Here is a 22,749-nt window from a genome sequence, read left to right as displayed (position 1 = left end):
TTCTGTCTCCTGTTCCCTAAGGCAAAGCACCCGGATCAGGTGGGGGCCAGGGGGGCAATGTGAGGTCCAAACCCAAACCAAACTTGGTTTTCCATCGGTTTCCCTCGGGACTGTTCCGTTTCCCCGCTGTTCCTCGGCCACAGGAGCACTTTCTCTCTGGGACCGTGGGGCGGGCACAGGGACGCCCATCCCGCTGCCTCCCGGGATCGGAGCCGGTCCCACAGAGCCGCAGCCGGGAGCGCGGCGCGGGTTTCGCTCCACGGAGCGCGGTCCCAGGGAGCCGCAAGTGCCGGCACAAACTCGTCCCGCCCAGGGGCCCGGGGTCCCCGCGGCAGCGCCGAGAGCGCGCACGGCCCCCGTGGGTGCCACCGCCCGCGCGGCCCCTGCGCGCCTCCGTCCCCTCCGCTCGCTCGCTCCCGGCGCTGCCGCCCGAGCCGGGGCATTGTCCCCGATCCCGGCACCGGGACGGGGCAGAGAGAGCGGCCCCGCCTTCTGCAGGGCGGAACCGCGGCCCTGCCACCTTCTCCCGGGACAGCAGCCGCCCTTGGGCATTCCTGCTGCTCCCAGGGGGAAAAAACCGCCTGGGAATGTGCTTCTGGTCACAGTCATCAGCTGTGTGACGGGAGTCCCCGAAATAGAACTGAGCATCTGTGACAAATAAATGGGGGTGCTAAAGATGGAGTGATAGCAGAGGGAACCTTTTTCCTGCCAGTGACCCGTGGGAAGAAAGCAATTCCCAACCGTCTTATGCTTGGGAAACGGGGAAAGGGAATTCTGTGTCCTCTCCTGCTTAGGATACACATCTTCACTGTCCTATAAAGGGACCATCTGAGGCTTTAGAGAGATGGCTGTGGGTCAAGGATCTGCTGCCTTGGCAGGGCAGAAGGTTGAGCTGCTGTTCGTGATGGTGACAATGACCTGAATAATTAGAGATCAATGGGAAGTTGTTCAGTGCAGCAGAAATGAGAGAGAATGTCAGCCTGACTGGTGTCACATGTAGAGCTGGCATAATGATCCTGAGCACCCCAAAAAGAAATCCTGAGCCACGCTGTGATCAGACCCCATAGGGGCGATTTATTGGAAGCGCCAGTAAGGAACAACGGGAATTCCCTGGCCCTCAGCTTGGTCCCGCCTGCCCACACCACCGCCCTCGGGAAGTGCTGCTCTTCCCGCCTGGAAAGCCAACAAACACTTTTTCCTCCGTCCCTTAGAACTCTTCTCCGAAAACCTCTGTCCTCCCACGCTTCTCCTCCTACAGCATCCTTCTCCTCGCGTCCCTCGGGTCCCTCCCCGGGCCTGTGGCTCCGCTGCTCCCCGGCGCTCGGGCAATTAATATAATTGATGTGAGCCTCGCCGGGCCGGCCCGGGCCGCCGGGGGCTCAGGCCAGCGCCGGCCGTGCCAGCACCATCAGCCGCTGCAGCTGCTCGTAGGACACGAACATCACCACGTTCCAGGAGCCCAGCCGCAGGAAGGACGGGACGAAGCTGTGCGGGCAAAAGCGGGGCTGAGGGGACGTGCCGGGGACATCCCCAGAGCGGGGATCCCTCCCCCGAGCCCTGCACCTGGATTGGGGCCTTTGGGGTTCTGTGCCCGTGCGGTGACCGCAGGCAGGAGCTCGACTCACCCCTTGTAGAGGCCGGCGGGGCCGTCCTGCATGAGCAGGGCCAGCAGGCAGCTCAGGGCATTGCGGTACTGCCCGGGGCTGGCGTTCATGTACCGCGTCTTCACTACGTCCACCGGCGACGCCACCACCGTGGCGCAGAAGCCGGCGCCGAAGGCGGCCACGAAGTGGCACGGGACGTTGTCTGAGGGAGGGGCAGAGCCGGGCGTTGGGCGCTGCAGGGACAGAGGGACAGGGGTGGCGCCCGGCCGTGTCCCCCGCGCCGTGCTCACCTGTCATGAGCTGCGCCCGCAGCAGCGCGTCCTTGAGCAGGTCGTAGGTGACGAGCTCGCCGCAGTTGATGATGGCATTGCGGGCGATGTTGGGCAGCGTCCCTGCGCGGGAGGGAGGGAGGGAGGGTGGTGGCGTTGGGACTGCTGCTCACCGCCCCGACTGGAGCATCCTGGGCAGGTGCCCCAGCCCTCTGCCCCCGTCCTTCTGCCCTTCCTCGTCGCCATTTCCATTCCACTGCCCCCGCATCCCGTTCCCAGACCCACCTCTCCAGAGGCCGCGGACGCCCTCCTCCCTGGCGATGGTGCGGTAGGCATCCACGGTGCCGCTGTAGCGCCGGGCGCTGTCCCACTGCGCCCCGCTGGCCTGGAACCGCACCTTGACCACGTCGGTGGGCTGGGCGCAGGCCACGGCCACGGCGCCCGTGGTGCAGCCAGCCAGGAGCCGCGTGGCCATGCCTGTGTCTGCAGAGGACAGGTATTGGGACACCCGGCCCTGCGGGACCCCCAGCCCTCAGGGACCCCAGGGTGAGTGGCCTGCGGTGCCGCACAGAGGGGCATCTCGGGGGGCTGTGCCCCCAGGGCGAGCTCCTCTCTGGGAAAGGGCAGTGCCTCGGGAAGGGGGGCACGGGGAATTCCCGCACACTCACTCTCAGCGCCCTTGGGGGTGTAGAGCTGCTTCACGGAGTCGTAGAGGCCGATGCGGATGGAGGCGAAGCTCATCTGGCGCTGCAGCCCGGCTGCCAGCCCGCTGTACAGGCTGCGCGCTCCCTCCGTCCTCACCATGGTGCTCAGCGTGCCCAGAACGCCCCGGTACTCCACCGAGCTGACCGTGCGGGGGATCCTCACCTCGCCCTGGATCTGCGGGGTGCCCACCGTGTCACCCCACCTTCTGCTCCCCCCCAGGTGCGCCCAGCTCCGGGGCAGTCCCAGGATGCTCCCTGTCGCTCCCTCTGCCCGGGGTTTGGGATCGTACCTGCAGGCGCACCTTGGCGGTGTCCAGGGGGAAGGTGCACAGGTCGGCGATGCAGCCCGCCATCCCCGCGCTCACGAACTTCACGGCGGCCGGCGGGGGCACCTCGGGGGGCTTCAGACCCACCATGGTGGCGCAGGGGCTGGAAGGAGAGGAGGGTTTGTGGGGCAGCCAGCGGCGTGCGTCAGGACAGGGCTTCACGTGGCTGTCCTATTCGGCGACCGAGGGGATGATGATGTGCCGTGGTGGCTCTTGGTGCCTTTGGTCAGTCCCAAAATCCATATCCTGCCCTGTCTGCTCCCGTCTACCGCAGGGAAACTGAGGCACGGGGCTTGCTCAGCATGGGATCACCAATGCCCACCCTTCCCTGTCCCACCCCAGGCACAAGAGGGGACGCTGGGTGAGATCATCTCGCCCGAGTGACCTGCCCGAGCCACGTCCCTCCGTGCCCTCACCGTAGGGACCTCGGTGTTCCAGCTCCTGCCTTGCACAGGCAGTGCCTGGGAGCCGGCCCCCTGGCCCCACCCTTATATAGCACCCAGGACATTGCAGCAGCCAGGATCGGGTGACAGGAAAACAGTGCTCCCCCGGTGGCATTTCACTTGATGGGACTGGGTCACCTGGCACCCGACTGAGGTGGCTGCTTCAGCCCCCTGCCCCCTCCCGGGGCTCAGGCATGGGGAGGGGGGTCCTGCCCAGACCCCCTGCACTGGCCTGGGGAGGAATGTGGGTTTTTACCCTAAAACCACTCTGGGAAGGACGAGATGCAGAAACCCTCACCCCAAGGCTCACCAAGTGGTTTGAGGGCAGTGCAGCACTGGGCTCTTGTGCAGGGCAGGCTGGATCCCTTTGCCTGACACAGACCACGAGCCTCAATCCACCCCAGAGAGCTGCTGAGCTCCCAGCAGGATTGTCCCTGCATGGTGGAACATGTTCCCAAGCTCCTGTGGGGCTGGGTGAGCACCCTGGAGTGACATCCACCCCCAAACCCATGGCACCCTCAGAGCGTGGCTGAGCGCTGGGTCTGAGGCTGCCAGGAGGGGCTGGGCTCAGAGGCTGGAGTGAAGAAAGACCCCTTTGCCTCCTTTAAAAACCCTGAGTTTAACCCTTGGTGCTCGTTAGCCCCACAGGCAGAAGGGTCCCTCAGGATGTGCCCTGCGCCTCCACACTCACACCTGAGCTCGCTGGGCACGAGGCCCTGACACCTGGAGCCACCTTTGCCCCATCCCTCGGCTCCAGAGCAAAGCTGCCTGGCACCAACAGCCCTCTCCAGCTGGCTCCTGCCTTGTTTTCCTGTCCGGCTCCATGGCTGACCCAACCTGAAAGGAAGACGTGTTTACCTCATGCCCGAGATACAGCTCGGGGTCAGTGCTGTGACCTCCTCTGTGGCAGCCAGCCCAGCCCAGCTGGCATCCTGCCCCAATCTTTTTTGGGCATGCCACCATGAGAAAGCAGCCTGCACGTCACTCCTGTCCTTCCAGGGGACACTGGGTGCCTCTGCCTTCCATCCCCACACAGCAAGGACAGGGGAAGGGGCCACAAGCACAGGGCAAGCTGTGCCAGTGGTGGCTGACGCCTTCAGGGTGTCCCCTGGAAAAAACACTGCTGCAGAAGTGGGAGAAAAAAGGGAGGCTGATCCTTTGGCTGCTGAAATCCTGAATTCCAGGCACGGCTTGAAAAGCAGCTCAGATTGAAGTGACTTGGCCCGCATGGGGCTGTGCTGCAGGCTGATACTCGACTCCTTGGCAAAGCCCTGCTCTTTCCATGTGCTCCTGGCCACCCCAGCTTCCAGCAGCACTTCTCTGACCTGGAGCTCATGTGGGAGAGACTCCTGTCTACTCTTGAGGAAGGTTCCTGCCCTGCCATAGGGAGACTTTGCACGGGCTGACAAGAAAAAAGGGGATTTTATTGAAACAAACACTGGAGATAGCAGTACAAAAATAACTGAGCTCTGTTGGCATCAAAGTCTGTTCTCTGAAAGGTGTACAAAAATAATTTAAATATAAATATAAAAGTCTCATCTTTCCAGTCACCCTCTTTTGTACACCCACCAGAATTTATGTGTCCTTGGCCTGTGTTCACACAAGCACTTTGGGCACCTGTGGAAACAGAGAATTGTGCTGCCCACCAACTGTTTTTGAAAGGGCTATTTCACAGGAATAAATCCTAAAACTGGGCTAGTTGGAGAGCAGATAACAGGTTGTGGATTACCCACAGGAGTGTGTCTCACTGGAGACCTGCCCCTACAGGACACAGCTCCCTGTGGGTGACCACAGGCTTTAGGCCCTTCTAAACAGGGGATTAATTAACAACCAATTAGGCAAACTAAAAGCAGGGCCTGAAAGCTGCGGCCTCCCCCTCCCCTTCCCAGGGGGGCTCTGCCTTAGCCCGTGCATGGTGAGGAGGCTGTGCTGTGCAGGGCCTCGGGGCAGCGCTATTCCTTCTTGGAGAGCTGAGCAGAGAAGATCCTGGCGATTCTCTTGGCCTCCTCCTCGGAGAGCTGGGCGCTGGGCCTGGGGCGAGCTGCTCTTCGGTAGGGGATCCCTGCAGGCACTGCTCCACTCCTGCCCTGGGGAGAGAGGCACCAGGGCTCAGGGCTCTGGTGTTGTGTCGTGGCCAGCCACAGGGCTGTGCACAGGGTGGCAAGCTGAATGCACAGGAAAAACCACCCCAGTGAGAAAGAGAATTATCTGAATCCCAGAACGGGGCCCTGGTGTGTGACCTCTGACCTTGTGAGTGCCCACCCCTGGCCAAAGTCTCTCTGCATGGAGCCAAAGCAATGGCAGTGCTGTAGTCACTGGGACCTGACTGCATTCTGGCTTTTCATTGTTATTTTACTCTGTAATTTCCAGAACCATGAAGACCAAATCTCACAGGGGAGAGGCAATGCTCCATCAAGAACAAATCTTAAGCCTGCTGACAGGACAAGGCAGGGAAGGGGTTTAAACTAAAAGAGGAGAGCATTAGATTAGATACTGGGAAGAAACTCTTCCCTGTGAGGGTGCTGAGGCCCTGGCACAGAGCAGCTGTGGCTGGGTAAGCTTTAAGGTCCCTCCCAGCCCAAACCATCCCTGTGAGTTCATGATAAACGGGTGGGCCAGGCTCAGGTGCCTGCAGGGACCCAAGCCCTGGTTTAACTGGTGTCATCTCCTCTGTGCCCTGCCAGCAGCCCCCCAGCAGCCTGGCTGTGTCCCTGATGCTCCAGCAGCACCAGAAGATGAGTAATTTCAGCACACACAAAACCACATTTCTCCCCAGCTAGTGTAGAGCTGGGCAGCGCCTGTGGAGCACTGAGAAAAGCAATCCTGCTCCTGGAGCCTTTAAGGGAGGAAGATGGGGGGCCAGGAATGTCCTTTGGAAAACTGATCTGCCAAGCTGGCCTTTCACCTACATCCCTGGGCTGCTTCCCTGAGCCTTGGGAAAGGTCTCCTGAGGTTCCCAGCTCCCTCCCAAGAGAAACAGCTCCAGGACCCTCATTTGGTGCACTTTGAGATGCACTGTCTGGAGAGGGAAATGGCTTTTTTGGGAATAGGAGAGTCCCTGTCTTTGATAACCTGTGCAATCCAGCCTGCAGGTAAAATACTTTAAAACACTTCTGTTCTTAAGAAGAAAAGAAATAAGAGACATGGATAATTAGGAGAACCTTTGCTTTGCTCTTCCTAACAATTCTCCAGGGTGAATTTCCTAACCCAAAATACAAGGAGCCAAGAGAGATTAAATGCAGGCCTGGCCACAGAAGAAGCTTAAAACCCAGTAGAAAGAGCTGCTTGCTGGGCAAAGCACCTGCCCTGGACAGGGCTGTCCAGAGACAGGACAGCAGCTCATCCTTCCCACACTGTTTGCTGTCCAAGGAGCAGCCCAAAGGTCAGGAGTGGCAGGAGACGGGCAGTGACCAGGCTCTGTGCGGATCCCTGAGTTCTGTACAGCATCTGAAAGCATCTCTCTAGGAAACTCCCTGCATCTGCCAACTAACCCCATTTCAAAGGTGCATGAAACTGCATTTCCTGCCTCCCCACAGCTCCCCTTTCCCATATCCCACGTGTCCTGCACAGCCAGGGATGGAGAGCCAGCACCTCCCATTTCCAATGTAAGGAACAGAATGCCAGAATGGTTTGGGTGGGAAAGGACCTTAGACCCCCTGCAGTGCCACCCCTGCCATGGCAGGGACACCTTCCACTGTCCCAGGGTGCTCCAAGCCCTGTCCAGCCTGGCCTTGGGCACTGCCAGGGATCCAGGGGCAGCCCCAGCTGCTCTGGGCACCCTGTGCCAGGCCTGCCCACCCTCACAGTCAGTAATTCCCTCCTAACATCTAATACCCCTAAAGTGCCCAGCTCCCTCCCAAGAGAAACAGCACCAGGACCCTGCGGGCAAAATACTTTAAAACACTTCCCTTTCTTATTGGACTCCAGGCTGAGCCCCTTTCCAGCTCCCTCAGCCCCTCCTGGGGCTCCAGCCCCTTCCCCAGCTCCTTGCTCTTTTTTTGGACTCCAAACCTTCCTCTGACTCACCTCAGAGGCAGATTCTGGCTGCCAGTCTGATCCTGCTGCATAGTTTCCAGAGCACACATCTGAAATGTCGTGTTTACAGCACTCCTCACCCAGGAACAGGCTCAGGTCAGTGCCCTTCCTAGGTGTCCTCCTGTCTGTCTGTCAGGCTTCAAGTGCCTGGGGCTCAGCCAGGAAGCACATGTGTTCCTTGGGAAGGTGCAGGAGGAAAGGGCACTCGTGCACCGTGGGTCACGCTGCACTCTGCTCCCTGCAGGAATGGCACTGGGACTGGAACCAGCCAGGGATTACTGAGTGCCAGGGGCTGGGCTAGAGCAGATCCAGGAGTTACAGGCCATGGTGGGACTCTGCTCCCTGCAGGAATGGCACTGGGACTGGAACCAGCCAGGCATTACTGAGTGCCAGGGGCTGGGCTAGAGCAGATCCAGGAGTTACAGGCCATGGTGGGGGGCACAGCCTCTTCCAAGGTCAGGGAATTCTAGGCTTGGGGCAGAGGACGGTTCAGCCCTGTGGCTCAGCTCTGTTTGTGCACAGGGATGGAGGGTGAACAGATCTGTGTGAACAGGCCACAACCTACCCTGGCACTGCCACCTGATCCTGCTTTCCAGCAAGAGAGTCACAAAGATGCAGCAGGTCAAGGAGAAACAACACAAGCAAGAAAGGATGTTTTGGCTGCTGCTGCTGTTGGCATTTTTGGATAAATGCTCTTTTTGTGAACCTGCCCAAGGCTGTGTTATTTCTAATTCACACTGAAGGTAAGTGTATGTACACACAAGTATGAATAATTCTGAGTAAAACTGGTTTCCATGTAAGTTTCTTATCCTGCTGGAATATTCCTAGAGGTGGTGGTGGGGGGAAATACCACTGCATTTGGAGAGGGACCTTAGCCAAGGGCCTGGAGTGCCAGGACAAGAGGAATGGCTTCCCACTGCCAGAGGGCAGGGCTAGATGGGACACTGGGAAGAAATTCTTCCCTGTGAAGGTGGGCAGGCCCTGGCACAGGGTGCCCAGAGCAGCTGTGCCTGTTCCTGGATCCCTGGAAGTGCCCAAGGCCAGGTTGGACAGGGCTTGGAGCACCCTGGGATGGTGGAAGGTGTCCCTGCCCATGGCAGGGGGTGGGACAAGAGGATCTTTGAGGTTCTTTCCCATTCAAACCATTCTGGGATTCTGGCATTTCATGGAACAGTTTCTCAAGGCTCTGATTTTTCAAACCTATCCTCTAAGCCCCACTGTGTGGAAGACAAGAGCTGGGAAGGACCTCAGGAATGGGAGGTGTTAGTTTGATGTCATGGAGAAAAGAAGGAAAAAACAAAGAGGTTTTGTGAGGCTCTACAAAACTCTGATCCCTGGGAGGTGTCACAGCATCCAGGCTGAGCCTGACCTGCTGCAGCACCTCCTCAGGGCAGGAGCTGGGACAGCGTTTCTGTCTCACATGCTGCCAGCTCCTGTGCTCTGAGTGCCCAGCTCCACAGCTCAGCACTGCTGTGCCATTCCAGGAGCCAGGCCAGCCAGGGAGAGGTGCAGGGCATGGGAAGGCCAGCAGGGATGTCTGCCAGCTGCCAGGTGAGACAGACAGGGCTCTGGTGGGTCCAGAGCACAGCTTGGGTTTCAGCCCTGCTGCACGCCTGGTGTTTGCTGACCTGTGTGCAACCAAACCACGGCCACATTTAGAAGCTGATGTCCCAAAGGCCAGCTAAAAACAAAACTGTGAGGAAGCATTTTGTTCTGAGCTCTATGTATTGGCAGCAGTGAAAAACAGGCTCTTCACAGAGGGAATTTGATGAACAAGGCACAACCAAATCCTGTCTCACACATCCCACTAGCGCTGCAGCAAAGGATTAGTGCCAGCCAATCTTCAAATTAGGTGCTTTAAGATCAAAATATCCAAATAGTGCCTTGCTAACATTTTGCCTCATTAGTAGTAGTTCCTGAACTGTAGTTCCAGCCCCTCAGTTCAGAGCTGCAGAGAGGGCGTTCAAGGAAAGCTGGTATTAGTATTAAACCAGAGGTTTCTGTGACCTCAGAGCTGTCAGAGCCTGTCTGAGTCTGTTTTGATTCATCAGGCAAGCTGTTCCTGGTGACATAAACGTGCCTTGAAGTGTTTGTTTCACAGGTCATACAGAGAGGAAGAAAGGCATCACCCTGTCTGGGAGTGGTAAACAAACAGCCCAGCTGCTGCACACCCAGACCCACAGCAGAGCTGGGGCTGGACAAGGATCATGGAATTCCAGAATGGTTTGGGTGGGAAGGGACCTTAAAGCTTGGCTCATTATCGTGTCCCATGGGCAGGGACACCTTCCATGGCCCCAGGCTGCTCCAAGCCCCATCCAGCTTGGCCTGGAACATTTCCAGGGATGGAGCAGCCCCAGCTGCTCTGGGCACCCTGTGCCAGGGCCTGCCCACCCTCACAGGGAAAAACTTCCCAATATCCAATCCAAATCTCCCCTCTTTTAGTTTAAAACTCTATCCCCTTATCCCATCACTATATGCCTGTGTAAAAAGTCACTCTCCTTTTTATAACCCCTCTTTATGAACTGAAAATAAGATAAATATGTAGATGTTGGAGCCACAAACCTCTGGCAGTAAACAAACCCTTATGAACATAAAAAAAAGCAAAACCTCAGCAATCCACACCTTTCCTGCAGGGGGAACAACCACTCAAGCCATTCTACTGCTCCCTGGGTCACAGAATCATCACGAGACACCTCTCCAGGAACCCCTCCTGCTGCAAACTCCCTCATTTCATCCTGATCTAAAGGAGATAATGCGAAGCCGCAATCACAAGTTGGAACTCCTCAGAACCAGGCATGTCACCTCACAGGGCAGAGTGAGCACCTGCACTTCCACTGACCCTGATGGAGCAGCATTTCCTGAGCAGGCTGAACAACTGCTTGATAGAAAGGCATAAAGGATCACAGGGGACACAGCCATGGATGTTAAAACCACCCTCATGGAGAGGAGAGGTGTCAGGAACATTCCCCTGACCCGGCACTGGGGGAAGCCATCACCTCTAAGCTGAGAGCTGGCAGGCAAAGGCAGGGAGAAGCTTTGCTCCTGCTTCAAGGAATGGACTAAGCTGGGCAATAAAGGCAAGGACAGCCCATACTCACTTTTGGAGGTGTGGAAGGATGGGAAGACGTGCAGAGCAGTCTCATGGAGGCTTCCATCTCCTGGGGTGGAAGGAAGAAGTTGGGAACAACCACAGGATCAGATCTGAGCAGAGCTGTTTAGGAACAACCTTTGGCAGTGGGCAGTTGCACAGAGGTCCAGGTGTGGAAAAAGCCTCAGCTGTTAACAGGTCCCAGACAGTAAATTTAATTTGTTTTAATCAATATTCCACTGTTCTGAACACTTGGTTCTCTCACCTGGGCTCGCAGAGCAGGGGACACTGACTCACTTTAAAACAATACCTCATAAATTGGCAGAGGGCTTCATCCTGCAAAGATTCCAACACTCAATCCAAGATTTCTAATTTGTCCAAGAAACATTAGGAAGTATTTTAAAAGCAAAATAAAGCAAGTTTCTTTTGATACAGCAGAAACACAAGAGCTCTAACACATGGGGGAAAACAACACGGAGAGAAAATGCAACAAAATGAAGTGACCCTCACAAATCACAACATTTGCTGGCTAGAAGTTTCAAGGAAGTCATCACTACAGTGTGTGAAACAGCGTAATGGGGTCCTCCAACCCCCTCCCAGATCACCAGCCCTGGATTCATTTCCCAGGGAAGAGCTTCACACAGCAAATTTCTCTGTCCCGAGGCCAGGGACACTCTAACTAAGCAGCAAAAGTGTTTCAGGAAAGAGTATAGGATACAAAGTGATTTTTTGTTTGATGGGGTTTTCTGAGCCTTCCACTGGGTCCTCACTGCTGTCATCAGGGAAGCTCTCGCTGTTTCTTTCCGAGCCAGCTTGGGCTGAGACACTCTGAGCACAGTTCTCATCAGAAGCACTTCCTTCCTTGCCTTGATGATCCCCATTTACAGCCTCAGCATCCTCCTCCTCCTCCTCTCTCTCTGTGGCTTTTTGATTGGTCAAACCCACGTCTCCTGAGGATGGCAGCAGTTCCTTGGAGCCTGCATGGAGCTCCACACTTTTCTTTATAGTCTGGAAGTCTCCTGCTGCTGCTCCTGTGTGGCTGTGGAAGCCCTGGGAGTCTCCTGCTGCTGCTCCTGTGCTGCTGTTCCCTCTCTGGGAGTCTCCTGCTGCTCCCCAGGGGCTGTTCCCCCCCGTGTGGGGGCTCAAGGGTGGGCTCAGGGCGCCGAGCAGGCTCTGGCTGTCCCCTTGCAGCATGCTGGACAAGGTGCTGCTGTTCCCTCTCTGGAAACAGCCCACATCTATGCAATGCTGCTCTTCAGGACTGGGCTCCAGAGGCTGCAGCTCAGCCCCCTGCCCTGTTTCGGAGAGGATGCTGGACCAGGGGCTCGTCCTGTCTGTCATGGTGGTTATTTCATTTAGAGTTCGTGGTTCTATGACATCTTCTTCATACTCCTCCTCACTGTGTGGCTGGGTGGCAAAAGCACCTTGGTTTTCCTGGCCAACACCCCCTGGATGCTCATCCTCAGGGACAATGGGGCCGAGGAGCTGGTGCAACATGTGTCTCCCAAACAGGGCTCTGCCAGCAGGGCAGGGCTGCTGCGTGTCCCTGGGAACGCTGGGCACAGCTGGCATCTCCAGCTGGCCCTCAGGAGCTGCAGGGCTGCCTCCTGCCTCCTTCCAGCTGGGCACAGCCAAGGCTCCCGGCTTCCTGCTGCTCTCCTGCTGCACCTCAGAGGCTGCCTTGCTGTTCTTAGTCATAGTCTGCAAGTCTGGTGAACAAAAAAGAGCATCAGTGAATGCACGGAGAAACAGTTCAGCTTAAGCCTGATTGATGTGGGGTTTGGGCAGAAAGTCCCAGATGCAAGAATGGCTGGGAGCTAAACATGCACAGCCTTGCAAACACTGCTGATGTGAGCGTGTTCTGCTCTGCCACCCACTGACAAGGCCAGGAGAACAGAAATGCTAAGGAAGAAACAGAAGCATTCAGGATGAAATGAATGGGAACTTTTACAAATTCTTTAAAAAGCCACAATCACTTATTTTTGTTTCCCAGTGAGCAGATCCTATTCACTGCTTGCATCCTCTGAGAACTGAGCTCACCAGTATCAGGTGAAGTGACCAACTATTCTGAGGCAAGGCCTGCTCCAAGGGAATGGTGGGGGACTTTTGGAAACAGTGGAGGAAGAGTCTGGAGCAGACTGTAGAGGAAGGCATGTAAAAAAGCAGTAAAAACAATTGCTAACGATGAGAAAGGATATAAAAAGAGCAAAACCTTGGAGACTAAAGAGTGGGGGAAAAGAGAAGAATGGCAAAAGAAGAATGGCAAATTCTGGCCTAAGAGGGATGTGCCCTTCATCTCTTGGAAACGCTGCTTCCCTGTAGGAAGCATGGAATAACTTTCCAACTGGCAGCAACTGTAGCTCTGGGCTCCAGTTTATTCTCTGCCCTGGTAAGTTGTTTTAAAAGCACCAGCAGGGATTGGATTTCCTTGTCACTTTGCTACTCACAGCAACAACTCACCATTGATGAGGCTGCTGACCTGAGACACCAACTGGCTGGATTTTTCCAAGAGATGGCAGCCTTTGGGATCCACTTCTCTGCCCATGGAGCCCTGATGGTCACTCTCCCACTCCTCGTGGCCTGGTCTGGACGTGCTGAAGTCGGGAAAAGACCTGGTCAGCTTCTCACTGAAGTATCTTTGAACCTCATCCAGCTCACTCAAGTTCTTTCTGCAAGCAGTGGTAAGACATTGGGTCAGAGGGGGGAAATAAGCCTGTGGCAGCTGGGTTTAGGCTGGGTCATTCTAGCCAACAACAGGTAAATATGCAGATAAAAGATTAAAGACCTTTATTGAAAAGCAGATCAGTAGACAAGTGTTAAGGTTGCTCTAAGTGAGAAGATAACACTCCAGAATAATTCCTGACTTGGCTGTGAAACTTGGGCTGGAGGCTAAAAATAGAACTAGTTCTAAACTTACTCAATCAAAGGAGTTGGATTTGAGATGACCTCCCAATAAAAGTCATAAAGCCAAGGATATTACTTGACTTATGGCTGAGCTTGATAAAAATCTAAGGATTGCTATGTATGAAAGATCTAGGGATTCTAAGATGCATTGCTTGTGGTAGGGATGAAATACCTCAGGAAGTCTCTTTCATTCCTATATTCCTACAGGTAATAAATACTAATCTTCTAAATTCATGTCTCATTTTAACCTAGAATCTAGTCAGGACAACAGTGCTTCTAGCAAGAAGAAAAACATCCTGCTGGGAAAGGAGACACTGCTCCGTGCAGCCCAGAAATGCTCACAGGCTCATCCCTGTACCTGTGGAAGTCACCTGAAGGGACTGCTGCCCTCACAGCACCAGGATGGACAGAGCCAAGGATTCCCTCTGGATCTGGAATCACTGCTGCTGCTGCTGCTGCTCCCCTTCAGCAGCTCACCACGCTGCTCCAGCACCTCAGCTCTGCTGGGGAGCTCCCCACCCAGCCCCTGATTTTCCAGCCTGGCCTCAAATGACACCGCAATCTCCTCGTGTCCATCACACCCTTTCCCTTCTGTCTCCTCAGAAATGGATCCATCACTGCCAAGCTGCTCCCTGAGGCTGGGCCTGCCCTGCTGGGGTTACCTGGGCACAGTGAGGGGTTACAGGGGTTACCTGAGCGCGGTGAGCAGTGCCGTGCGCGAGGCTGGCGGTGCTGTGTCCCTCCGGGCGGCGTGGCACATGTTCCCATTCCTGTCCTCCCGCTGCAGGCACTCCTGGAATCGCCGTGGGCTCCCATTCCCTTCTGCCCGCTGCAGGCACTCGTGGAAGCGGCGCACGTTCTGCATGTGCTCCTCGTGCCGGGGGGGCTGGCTGCCAGCGGGGCCCGTCCTGCTGAAAACAGCCCTCTGTTCAATCCCAAAATCCAGCCTGGAACCTCTCACCGTGCAGAGCCTGCCAGCTGAGAACAGCCCGTGCCGTGAAATGCACTAAAGAGCCACTGATGGATAACCCAGTTCCGCCAGATGTGCACAGGAATGGCATTGACTGTCTCGGATTTATACCAATGTCAAGGTGCCAACAGTGGGGCTGGCAGGGAGCTCCCATGCCACTTGTTCAGATCCCAGAGTGGTGACACACAGTCCCTCTCAAGTTCAAGGACACATATGGGCAGAGGATCATCTCTGTAGGCTAAACAAACAATAAATGAAGGCACTCCCACTCATCTGAAGGGACAGAAAGCAGGAATTACTGCAGGATCTCTGACAGTCCCACTCCTGTAATATGCAACACTGCAGCATTTCACCAGCTCTCATTCACTGCTCATGGGCAGAAATTGAGCCAAAATAGAGGGGATGCATCAGGAACACTCTGTTTAATTTACACTTACTAAAAATAACACCAAATACAGACACAACCCTCATTCTTATCAGGGCCTGGAGATAACCTGCCAGCTTTAACAATGGCACCTTTTCACCAATGGTAAAGAAATTATTATTTATTTATTAGATTATTATTTATTTACCATCTACCAATGGCAAATAAATCCTTATTTACCAGGGTGCAAATGAAACAAACCAGGAAGTATCAATGACAAGGAAAAGAACATCTGGGCTGTGCCAAAAGGAACCTGTCCCAGGACTGCTTCCTCCTGCACCTCTCTCTCACTGGGAAAGGCAATGCCCACTAATTTTGAAGCCCAAACACAGTGGACACACTTTGACAGGGTGTACCATTTCTCCAGTAGAACCAATTTGCTGTAGAGAGGCATTTCTGAGACCTGAAAATAACCAAAAGGTTGTCAGCCTGAGGACTTACTGCTCTCGAGCAGGAACACTGCCTTCCTTTGACAAGGAGTCCAGCATCTGCTTGGACAAGTGTGCAGCGTTACCAGGACATGCTGGAAAGCTGACCTTCACCTAGGATGGAAGGCAAAAAGGAACACTCCACGTGAGTCTTTCACAATAAGAAAATAAGAGAAATTGAGGTATTATCCTGCTGATCTAACAAAACCTCAGGCTTTCTAAATAGCTTTAAATTTTCAAATTACTTCCCAGCCCTGAGCCAAAGTACTATTTCACAACACTCTCATTTCAGACACTTTTGTTAACTTCCTCCATGCTAACAGAGAGCAAAGTGATGGAAAGTAGGCTAAAGGCTGCCTTAGAGGCTTATAACACACCCGAGAATATCTGGGAAGTCTAGAGAATAAAGAAAAACCCCGAAAAAAAGGCAAATATTCCAGAAAAACAGATTCTTGCCAAATTAGATGCTTCCTAACCAATGAAAAGTGAATCCACTGTATGTTTTTGAGCACCAGCTGTCACCCAAAGCAGCAAACAGAACTATGCCACGCTCCCAGACATCCCAATGCACAGATTATTCCCCTAAAAAAATCTGACACCCACGAAGCAACCACAGAGCGAAGCCAAGGGGATGCTCATGACGTGGCTGGGGTGCTGTAACTAGCACTGGCCACAGCTACCACGGCACCTTGGAGCAGAATTCCTAAGGAATCAGGCGGTTTCCATGCAGACTGCCCCACGGGAGTGCTGTGAAGTGTGTGGGGAGCCCAGAGTGCTCTCAGTGCAGGGAGGCGGGAGAGGCGGGGGACAGGGAACGCACCGGGGAGCTCTGCGGGGCGCCAGGGCGGCGGGCCCTGGCCTGCCTTTCCTCCCGGAGCCCGCTGACGCTCTGCAGAGGGGACACGGCCACTTTGATCTGCCCCCGGCACTGCCCGCTGAAGTCGGTGATGTTGTACCAGCCACACACCAGCTGGAAGCCAGAGAGCAGCGGAGACAGATCCACGGAGGCAAAGCCCAGCACTCGCTCCGACTCTGCGGAAGGAACAGCACAGAGTAGGAACAGCACAAAGCACACTGACACCAATCCTTTCAGGAATGCTCAAACACAGCCTGCAGGTGCAGAACAATCCTGTACCACAGGGGGACCTTATCTGGAGGACCTGGGTCATGTTCAGCTAAAAATGTCCCTGCAGAACTGAGAAAGCCCAGGGCAGGGAGAGGGACTGGCAGGAGAACCACTGGGTGCACACAGGGCTCTGGATACACACAAAGGCTGTTCTGGAAGCAAAAATCAGACAGCTGAACTTCAATATAAAGTTAAAAGAAAGTATTTGGCTCCAACTGGCTGGCCACACTTCAACCAACTGCAGCAATAACAAACAGCGTGAGAAGGAAGCAGGTAAGAGTTTCTTTCAGCAGGAAAATCCAGCCTCTAGAGCACCATCAAAATAAAACCAGAGAGAATAAAGGATACAGCATACAAATCTTTTAAGAAGATTAATGGGGAAAAGGAGGATGCCAAGGGCCAGGAAATGAACAGGTATTTATCTCTAGCATTCTTCTTGTACAAGGCAAAAGATGCCATTACAATTCTACTCTCCTATTCACTTAACAGAATTTATTTTCCTTGCACGAAATACAAGAAACCTAAGGAAAGGGACTCCTCTTAATACTGCACCACAAACTTTACCTGCTTTATGCCACACCTTGAAGACCAAGGTTTGCTGTGGATCCAGGAGAAGCTCTTTGGATAATCTGTTAGGAACAAAACCCATAATATTTTATGCAAAGCAGGGAAAAGCAGTAAAATGCTTCTGAGGTTTCAATGCCATTTTATCCACCCAGACAAACCAGGTTCTTTCTGTACTGATAGGGGCAGGAACAGAACAAACCCCAAAATTAATGAGCCTCAAAGTGTAACACATATCTACGTGGTTTGGGCTTCTGCTTAGTCAAGTAGTATTCCCCTCTCCTCACTCTTGGTGTACATTTAAAAGACAGGACAAAGAAATTGTGAGGGAACGGAAATATAGAAATAGTTTATTTCATGACTCGGTAACACAGTGACAGCAAAGCACTGGGGCTATGGTTCAAAGCTGTAATGTTTGAACTCCAGTGCTGGAAATAAAAAATAAACAAATGGAAAAATGAAGTGTTAAATGTAGAACAGTTTTTAAGTTCTTTGAAGGGACTCAGATGTAAAACACTGGAGGAGACACAAGATGGATCACACAGGTTCATTCCTGAATATTGCCATGTATGACTGATCTGCTGAGGTTCCTTGAAGCAGTCAATTAATCTTTTTTAATTTAAGCTCAGATATCCAGCTCTGAGCTAAAAAACCCCAAGCACTTTTCCCACCTGCCTGGCTGTCAGGTCTGGAGGGTGTCTGTGATTCCCCATGTCCCACCTTGCTTGCTGCTGGAAGTCCCAGACTGGTGAGTCTGTGTTTCCTATCACGGGAGTGGTGACTGGAGCATCTGCTCCAGCCACAGCAAACGACACACAGCTGCTGGGGGCTGCCACCTCACGCTCTGTCAGGGGACTTCCTGAAATTACACACCATTCATGCAGGCTTTTAAATTAATAACAATAACAACAACAAAACCTAAAGGCAGTTCAGCCATGAAAACCACACGGCTGGCAGAGAAATCCAGCATCTAGAAAATACTCCTTTTCACTGGTGGAGCTGATAGCATGTTATGTTTACCATGGAAGCAAACATTACATGAACCTTTCACAGAGCAGAAACTGGAATATTCATGGGAAAAATAGAAAACCATTGGCCCAAGATCATCTAAGAAGTCAGAAGTAAAGCCAGGAATACAACCCAGGTCTTGAGGACCCTATTCCAGTGCTTGAGATACCCTCCGTGCTGCAAGACAGAAATATTTAAATATTTCCGCAATACTCAAAAGAAACCTCCTTTATATCATCAAAACCTTTGCAATAACAAACAAAATTGCACCAGTTTTTCAAAGACTATGAATTCCAGAAGACTCTAGAATGATTATAAAAATGCATCTGCAGGGCTCAGATTCTTTTAGAGTTACATACCCTCAAATCATGGCTTGCATTTGACTCTTAGCTGTGTTATCAGGGGAAGAAAAGCTGAGTACAGTGAGCCAGCTTTACAAATTTATCATGTGCTAATTTAGGAGTCTGTGAGACAGGAGCATCTCGGGGTTCAGTTACTCAGTCAGTGCTGAACCTGGAGTTCAGCTATTCAGACAGTGCCTAATTTCAGAATTCAGCTGTCATCTCTAACAGGTAGCATTAAGTTATTTATATTCTGGAGTTTATTCAGGAGGGCAGGCTGTGTAGCTCAGCCTCCTGCTTCCCCTGTACTTACACAGCGATTGGGGCTGAAACACCACGAAGCCAAGTTAAAAATCCATCCCTGCCATTCACTGTGCTGGAGTGGGAACAGATCTCAGAGGGAAACAAAGAATCAGGAAACAAAGAAAGGAAAAAGAAAGGCAGGAAAGACAGAAAACAAAGGGTGGGTGTGTGTGTGAGATGTTACCTTTTAAACTGAGGTGCATTGCTCTTTCCACGAGGATATTGACAGCAACTGTGTTTTCCAGAAACAGCCCGTCCTCTTCCTGCGGCTGCCCACTGGCGGCCCCTGAACTCTCAGGATGCGCCTGCTGGCTGTCAGGGAGCTGCTGGCCCGGAGCAGGGCTGTCCCCGGTGCCTTCACCTTCACTGCTGCTGCTGCTGCTGCTGCTGCGCTGCTCAGCACAGGGGGCTCTGGGCAGGGCAGGGGGAGCGGGGCCCAGGCTGACGTGAACGCGCAGGGCGGCTCCCGCCAGGTCGGCAGCGTTGCACCGGAACAGGGGATACACGCCTGCAGGACAGGGCACAGACAGCCAGCAACTGAGCCACGGCAAAGGCAGGAGCTTGGAGAGCAGCTGCCACTGCTCATTCCCCCACAGACCTCACACGAGCCCAGCAGAATGAGTTTTGGCTTTCAGTGTCATTTCTATGTGAGTATCACCCAGAAGTACAAGCCTGGAAACAATAAAAACCACGACCAATCCCCCAAATTTGGTACACCTTCATGTTTTCCCAGTCACTCAGATTAGGGCACTTCAGCTTCCTGAGAGCCCTGGGAACAGTGACTCTGCATCATTTTACATACATAGATGGAGAATACAACATATACCCTGCACAAAAATTTGTTCTAACTCTTGTTCTTTCTCCCTTTCCTGAGTGTATCTAAAAGAAAAGCCTATCAGTCCACAAAGCTGATCAGTACCATGTAGATGACAGAGCCCATAAACTAAAACACAACGAGTTCCACCCCAGTGTGAGGAAGAACTTGTGTCCATGAAGGGGCAGAGCCCTGGAACAGCTGCCCAGGGAGGGCCTGGAGTCTCCATCTCTGGGGACATCCCAAACCCACATGGATGCGTTCCTGTGCCACCTGCTGCAGGTGACCCTGCCTGGGCAGGGGTGGGACTGGGTGATCTCCAGAGATCCATTCCAACCCCCACCACCCTGGACTCTGTGCAGGACCAAACAAAGCCGTGACCATTTTGTTTCAAGTGACCAGGGAAGGAAGCAGGGTGAGCTGCCAGCAGGGAGGAATGGGAGGTGTGCCTGTGTTTCAGGGACTCACCACTGACACTCAGCGTTCTCCTGGATCTCTCTGCCAGCGCTGCCAGGTCCACATAGGCAGATCCAATGAGACGATCTGTGTCCAGGGGTCTTTCCACCTCATTTCCCTTGCCATAGGCCCACCACACCTGGATTTCCAACTTCTCCTCCCTGAGGAACCACAGCAGCCCCTGGCTCCTTGTGAGAGTCACCTTGCTGGGCTTCCTGAAGCTCACGGTGACGCTCTCCGCGTCGCGGCTCAGTTGTGGCCGCCGCAGCCAGGTGCAGGTGGGCTCCTGGTCGTACAGTTTGTACCTGAGGTAGCAGTGAGCGCTCTCGTGCAGCTGCGCCTGCCCTGCCAGCAGCACGCAGTGCAGGGGCAGCCACAGCCGTGGCGTGGAGATGGTCACGGCCACCGGGCTGGCGCTGTGCCCCCAGGGCCCGCTGTCCTCGGGGGGCTCCTCGCTGCTCCAGCCCCAGAGCCTGGCAGCCTCCAGGACACGCTCCCTGTCGCCCTGCTGGGCAAAGGCCACCGAGAGCTCCAGCCCGCCCACAACGGCCGGCAGGGAGCCCGAGCAGTGCGGGGGCAGCGGCTCCTCGGGGAGCGTCACCGGGAACCAGCCTGAGACACCTGCGGGACGAAAGGGCCTGTGGGACTTGTCCCAGCTCCCCAAAAACGCCACTGAGGAACTGTCACCCCTTTGGCCACCAAGCAAGTCCAGAATGCCAAATAAACCAAGGGTTCAGTTCTCCTTTGGGATGTTATTTAATAATTTCCAATCTGAAAGAACAACAAGCCTTCTAAAAGCCTCAGCAGCAGTTCTGACCCCAAAGGATTTGCACTTCACTAACAACATCCATTTTACAATGACACTATATCCCTGGGATACCAAAGTATAAAATTATGGGTTCTCATTTCTTTCCTACTCCCTTCCCATTAAAAACAACCTCAAAATTTTGGGCTGGAGAAAATGAGAACTTCACTGAAATTAAAGCAGAAATAACCAAGGCAAATAATAAAAACAACTTAATTAAAGGGTTTAATAATCCCAAACTAATACTAGATAGAGGAGATCATTAGTGGACAGATATGTGAATAATTTTTTCACAGAAATTTCATAGAATCTTCTAAAGTGGAAGGGACCCAAAAGGAGCACTGAGATATTTAATACACAGTTAAAAAAAAAAAGGAGTTAATCCCCCTACTTTCTAATTAACTACAATTTTTGTTTCCAGCTTTGACATCTGAAAAGCAGCCACTGGTCCTGCACTAAACACTGCAACTCATGACTTGACATCCTGTCTGGATTTTCCATCTAGAAATTAAACAGCACTGAATAAAGTCCTAAGGATTTTAGGTGCTGGTTTCAGCTGGCATGGAGTAGTTAAATTTCTTCATAGTAGCCCCAGAATATTCATTCAGCCACCAAACATCCTACACCCTGAGAACAGATTTTCAAAGAACAACCTTTATGGGACTTTCCTAATACAGGATTTTTACTGAACACATGGGGAACACCTTAAAGACCTCTGGTCTAAAAGAACCCAGAAACTGCCCCCAGAACCAAAACAAGCCCCCCAAAACAGGAATAGAAATGGTTTTAAGGAGTTGCAGTAGCATTTACACAGAATGTGAGTAGCACAGCACTGCTGTGTTACCTGATCTCCTTGTCAGCAGGTCTCTGGTTGGAACTGTGACTGTCCCAAGGAGATAATCTCTGCATGTTCTGTCAGCCAGTTTGTCACTAGCTGGAAAATAAATAATTTTGTAAATACCCCCAACTGGTAGGTAAGGTTTAGAAGTGATTGACTGGAGGACAGCTGGTAAGAGGTGATCTTGATCACTGGGAGGTTCAAAAACTCTTTGCACAAGGGGAACACTCTCCCAAAGACAATTGAGATAATTACATCTACTTGCACCTGCAGAGTTCCCTGCACAGGGCTCTGAGCACCCTGACCTGCTGGAAGATGGCCTTGCTCATTGCAGGGGGGTGCTTCAAGTCCCAACCCAAACTATTCCATTATTCTATGAGTATTTTTTTTCCTACACTACAATTAAGGGGATTTCTGCACCAGTATTCAATCCTTGCAACACGCTCTCCTTACCTGACTCGGTGCTCTGGTGGTAGATGGAGAAAACAATACTGCCAGAGTGCAAGAGCTCGCCCAGAGAGGAGGCTTCCCCGGTGCTCGTGTGAGTGGTGAGACGGCAGAGGAAGCGCAGGCGCTGCCCGAACTCGGGGCAGAAGGAGCGGGGCACGGCCCGCGTGCGGCGCGCCCGCGCCGGGGGCAGGAAGGACGGCAGCGCGCACACGTAGGCGTTCACCCCCAGCCCCAGCACACACGGGCTCCTCTGGGCCACAGCCCTGCACCCCACAGCCGGGAAAGAAAGAGGAAAAGAAGGAAGAGAACGCAGATGATGAACCAGGAATCCAGGAACCAATGTCTTAAACATGGGTGAAAAGATGGGACTAAAAGCAAAGGTTCTCAGGCAAAATTCATGCGGGCCCTGGCTGCATGGCATTTGCATCTTTTCTGCCTATCTGAACACACTAGGGACAGACACGAAATGGTGAGAGGAACTCGTGAGTTCATCACTGGTGGCTGTGCCCTTATTTGTGCTTGAGAAGGTACTCAGCACCTTGAAGGATACTCTGTACTGTAGAAAAACTTCCCTGAGAACCTGCTCCAGAAAGAAGCCAAAGGCCAGGCCAGATTATTTTAACAGACCAAAACTGACCAGCAAAAGGCAATGAAATTAGCAAATGGAGTAATTCACAATAAACCAGACTCAGGTGTTGCTCAGGTCATACACCTGAAGGATGAGGGGTCTGAGGTCATTCCATTCCCTTGCCTTCTCCAAGCACCACACAGGAGTGATCCTCACCTTTCAGGGTCTGCTTCAGTTAGGATGGACCAGGGTCTCACAGCAACACAGAGAAAGGGTCAGAC

The 22,749-nt window shown here is 53.3% G+C and overlaps 2 protein-coding genes and 1 long non-coding RNA gene across 4 annotated transcripts in view; 1 reads left to right on the top strand and 2 right to left on the bottom strand.

Moving 5' to 3' along the window:
* LOC129117577 (uncharacterized) overlaps positions 1 to 22,749 on the top strand; it is a 444,593-nt gene that overhangs the window by 12,374 nt on the left and 409,470 nt on the right. The gene's annotated exons all lie outside the window — the stretch shown is intronic.
* LOC129133769 (putative mitochondrial transporter UCP3) lies at positions 1,050 to 4,600 on the bottom strand. 2 transcript variants are annotated; one of them, XM_077174638.1, is made up of 7 exons: positions 4,038 to 4,600; positions 2,868 to 3,006; positions 2,542 to 2,752; positions 2,159 to 2,356; positions 1,895 to 1,996; positions 1,626 to 1,806; positions 1,050 to 1,485 (listed from the first exon to the last, which is right to left on the bottom strand). In XM_077174638.1, exons 1-7 carry the CDS (start codon positions 4,307 to 4,309, stop codon positions 1,380 to 1,382), a joined length of 1,209 nt encoding a protein of 402 aa, XP_077030753.1. In that variant the 5' UTR covers positions 4,310 to 4,600; the 3' UTR covers positions 1,050 to 1,379. The 2 variants fall into 2 exon arrangements, with proteins under 2 accessions (XP_077030753.1, XP_054509418.1); XM_054653443.2 differs by lacking the exon at positions 4,038 to 4,600 and having other exon boundaries at positions 2,868 to 3,208.
* C2CD3 (C2 domain containing 3 centriole elongation regulator) overlaps positions 4,750 to 22,749 on the bottom strand; it is a 37,094-nt gene continuing 19,094 nt past the window's right edge. Inside the window, exons 21-33 of the mRNA XM_077174637.1 lie at positions 21,904 to 22,163; positions 21,457 to 21,546; positions 19,820 to 20,428; positions 18,722 to 19,045; positions 17,606 to 17,744; positions 16,886 to 16,950; positions 16,016 to 16,227; positions 15,209 to 15,309; positions 14,066 to 14,284; positions 12,930 to 13,138; positions 11,188 to 12,178; positions 10,480 to 10,582; positions 4,750 to 5,428 (exon numbers count right to left, since the gene is read on the bottom strand). Coding sequence (XP_077030752.1) covers positions 5,144 to 5,428; positions 10,480 to 10,582; positions 11,188 to 12,178; positions 12,930 to 13,138; positions 14,066 to 14,284; positions 15,209 to 15,309; positions 16,016 to 16,227; positions 16,886 to 16,950; positions 17,606 to 17,744; positions 18,722 to 19,045; positions 19,820 to 20,428; positions 21,457 to 21,546; positions 21,904 to 22,163 — 3,607 coding nt within the window. The 3' untranslated portion in view covers positions 4,750 to 5,143. The remainder of the gene's footprint in view (positions 5,429 to 10,479; positions 10,583 to 11,187; positions 12,179 to 12,929; positions 13,139 to 14,065; positions 14,285 to 15,208; positions 15,310 to 16,015; positions 16,228 to 16,885; positions 16,951 to 17,605; positions 17,745 to 18,721; positions 19,046 to 19,819; positions 20,429 to 21,456; positions 21,547 to 21,903; positions 22,164 to 22,749) is intronic.

This window comes from Agelaius phoeniceus, chromosome 2, assembly GCF_051311805.1.
Source record: "Agelaius phoeniceus isolate bAgePho1 chromosome 2, bAgePho1.hap1, whole genome shotgun sequence".
Taxonomy (NCBI): domain Eukaryota; kingdom Metazoa; phylum Chordata; class Aves; order Passeriformes; family Icteridae; genus Agelaius; species Agelaius phoeniceus.
This window is presented reverse-complemented; position numbering and strand designations above follow the sequence as displayed.

Bases quoted from the DNA above. Each gene is read 5' to 3' on its own strand.
- LOC129133769 (XM_077174638.1), bottom strand. From the start codon at position 4,309: ATGGTGGCATGCCCAAAAAAGATTGGGGCAGGATGCCAGCTGGGCTGG. The intron at 1,997-2,158 runs GTGGGTCTGGGA...CCTCCCGCGCAG, and splicing joins CGTCCGCGGCCTCTGGAGAG to GGACGCTGCCCAACATCGCC. The intron at 1,486-1,625 runs GTGAGTCGAGCT...TTGCCCGCACAG, and splicing joins CCCGCCGGCCTCTACAAGGG to CTTCGTCCCGTCCTTCCTGC.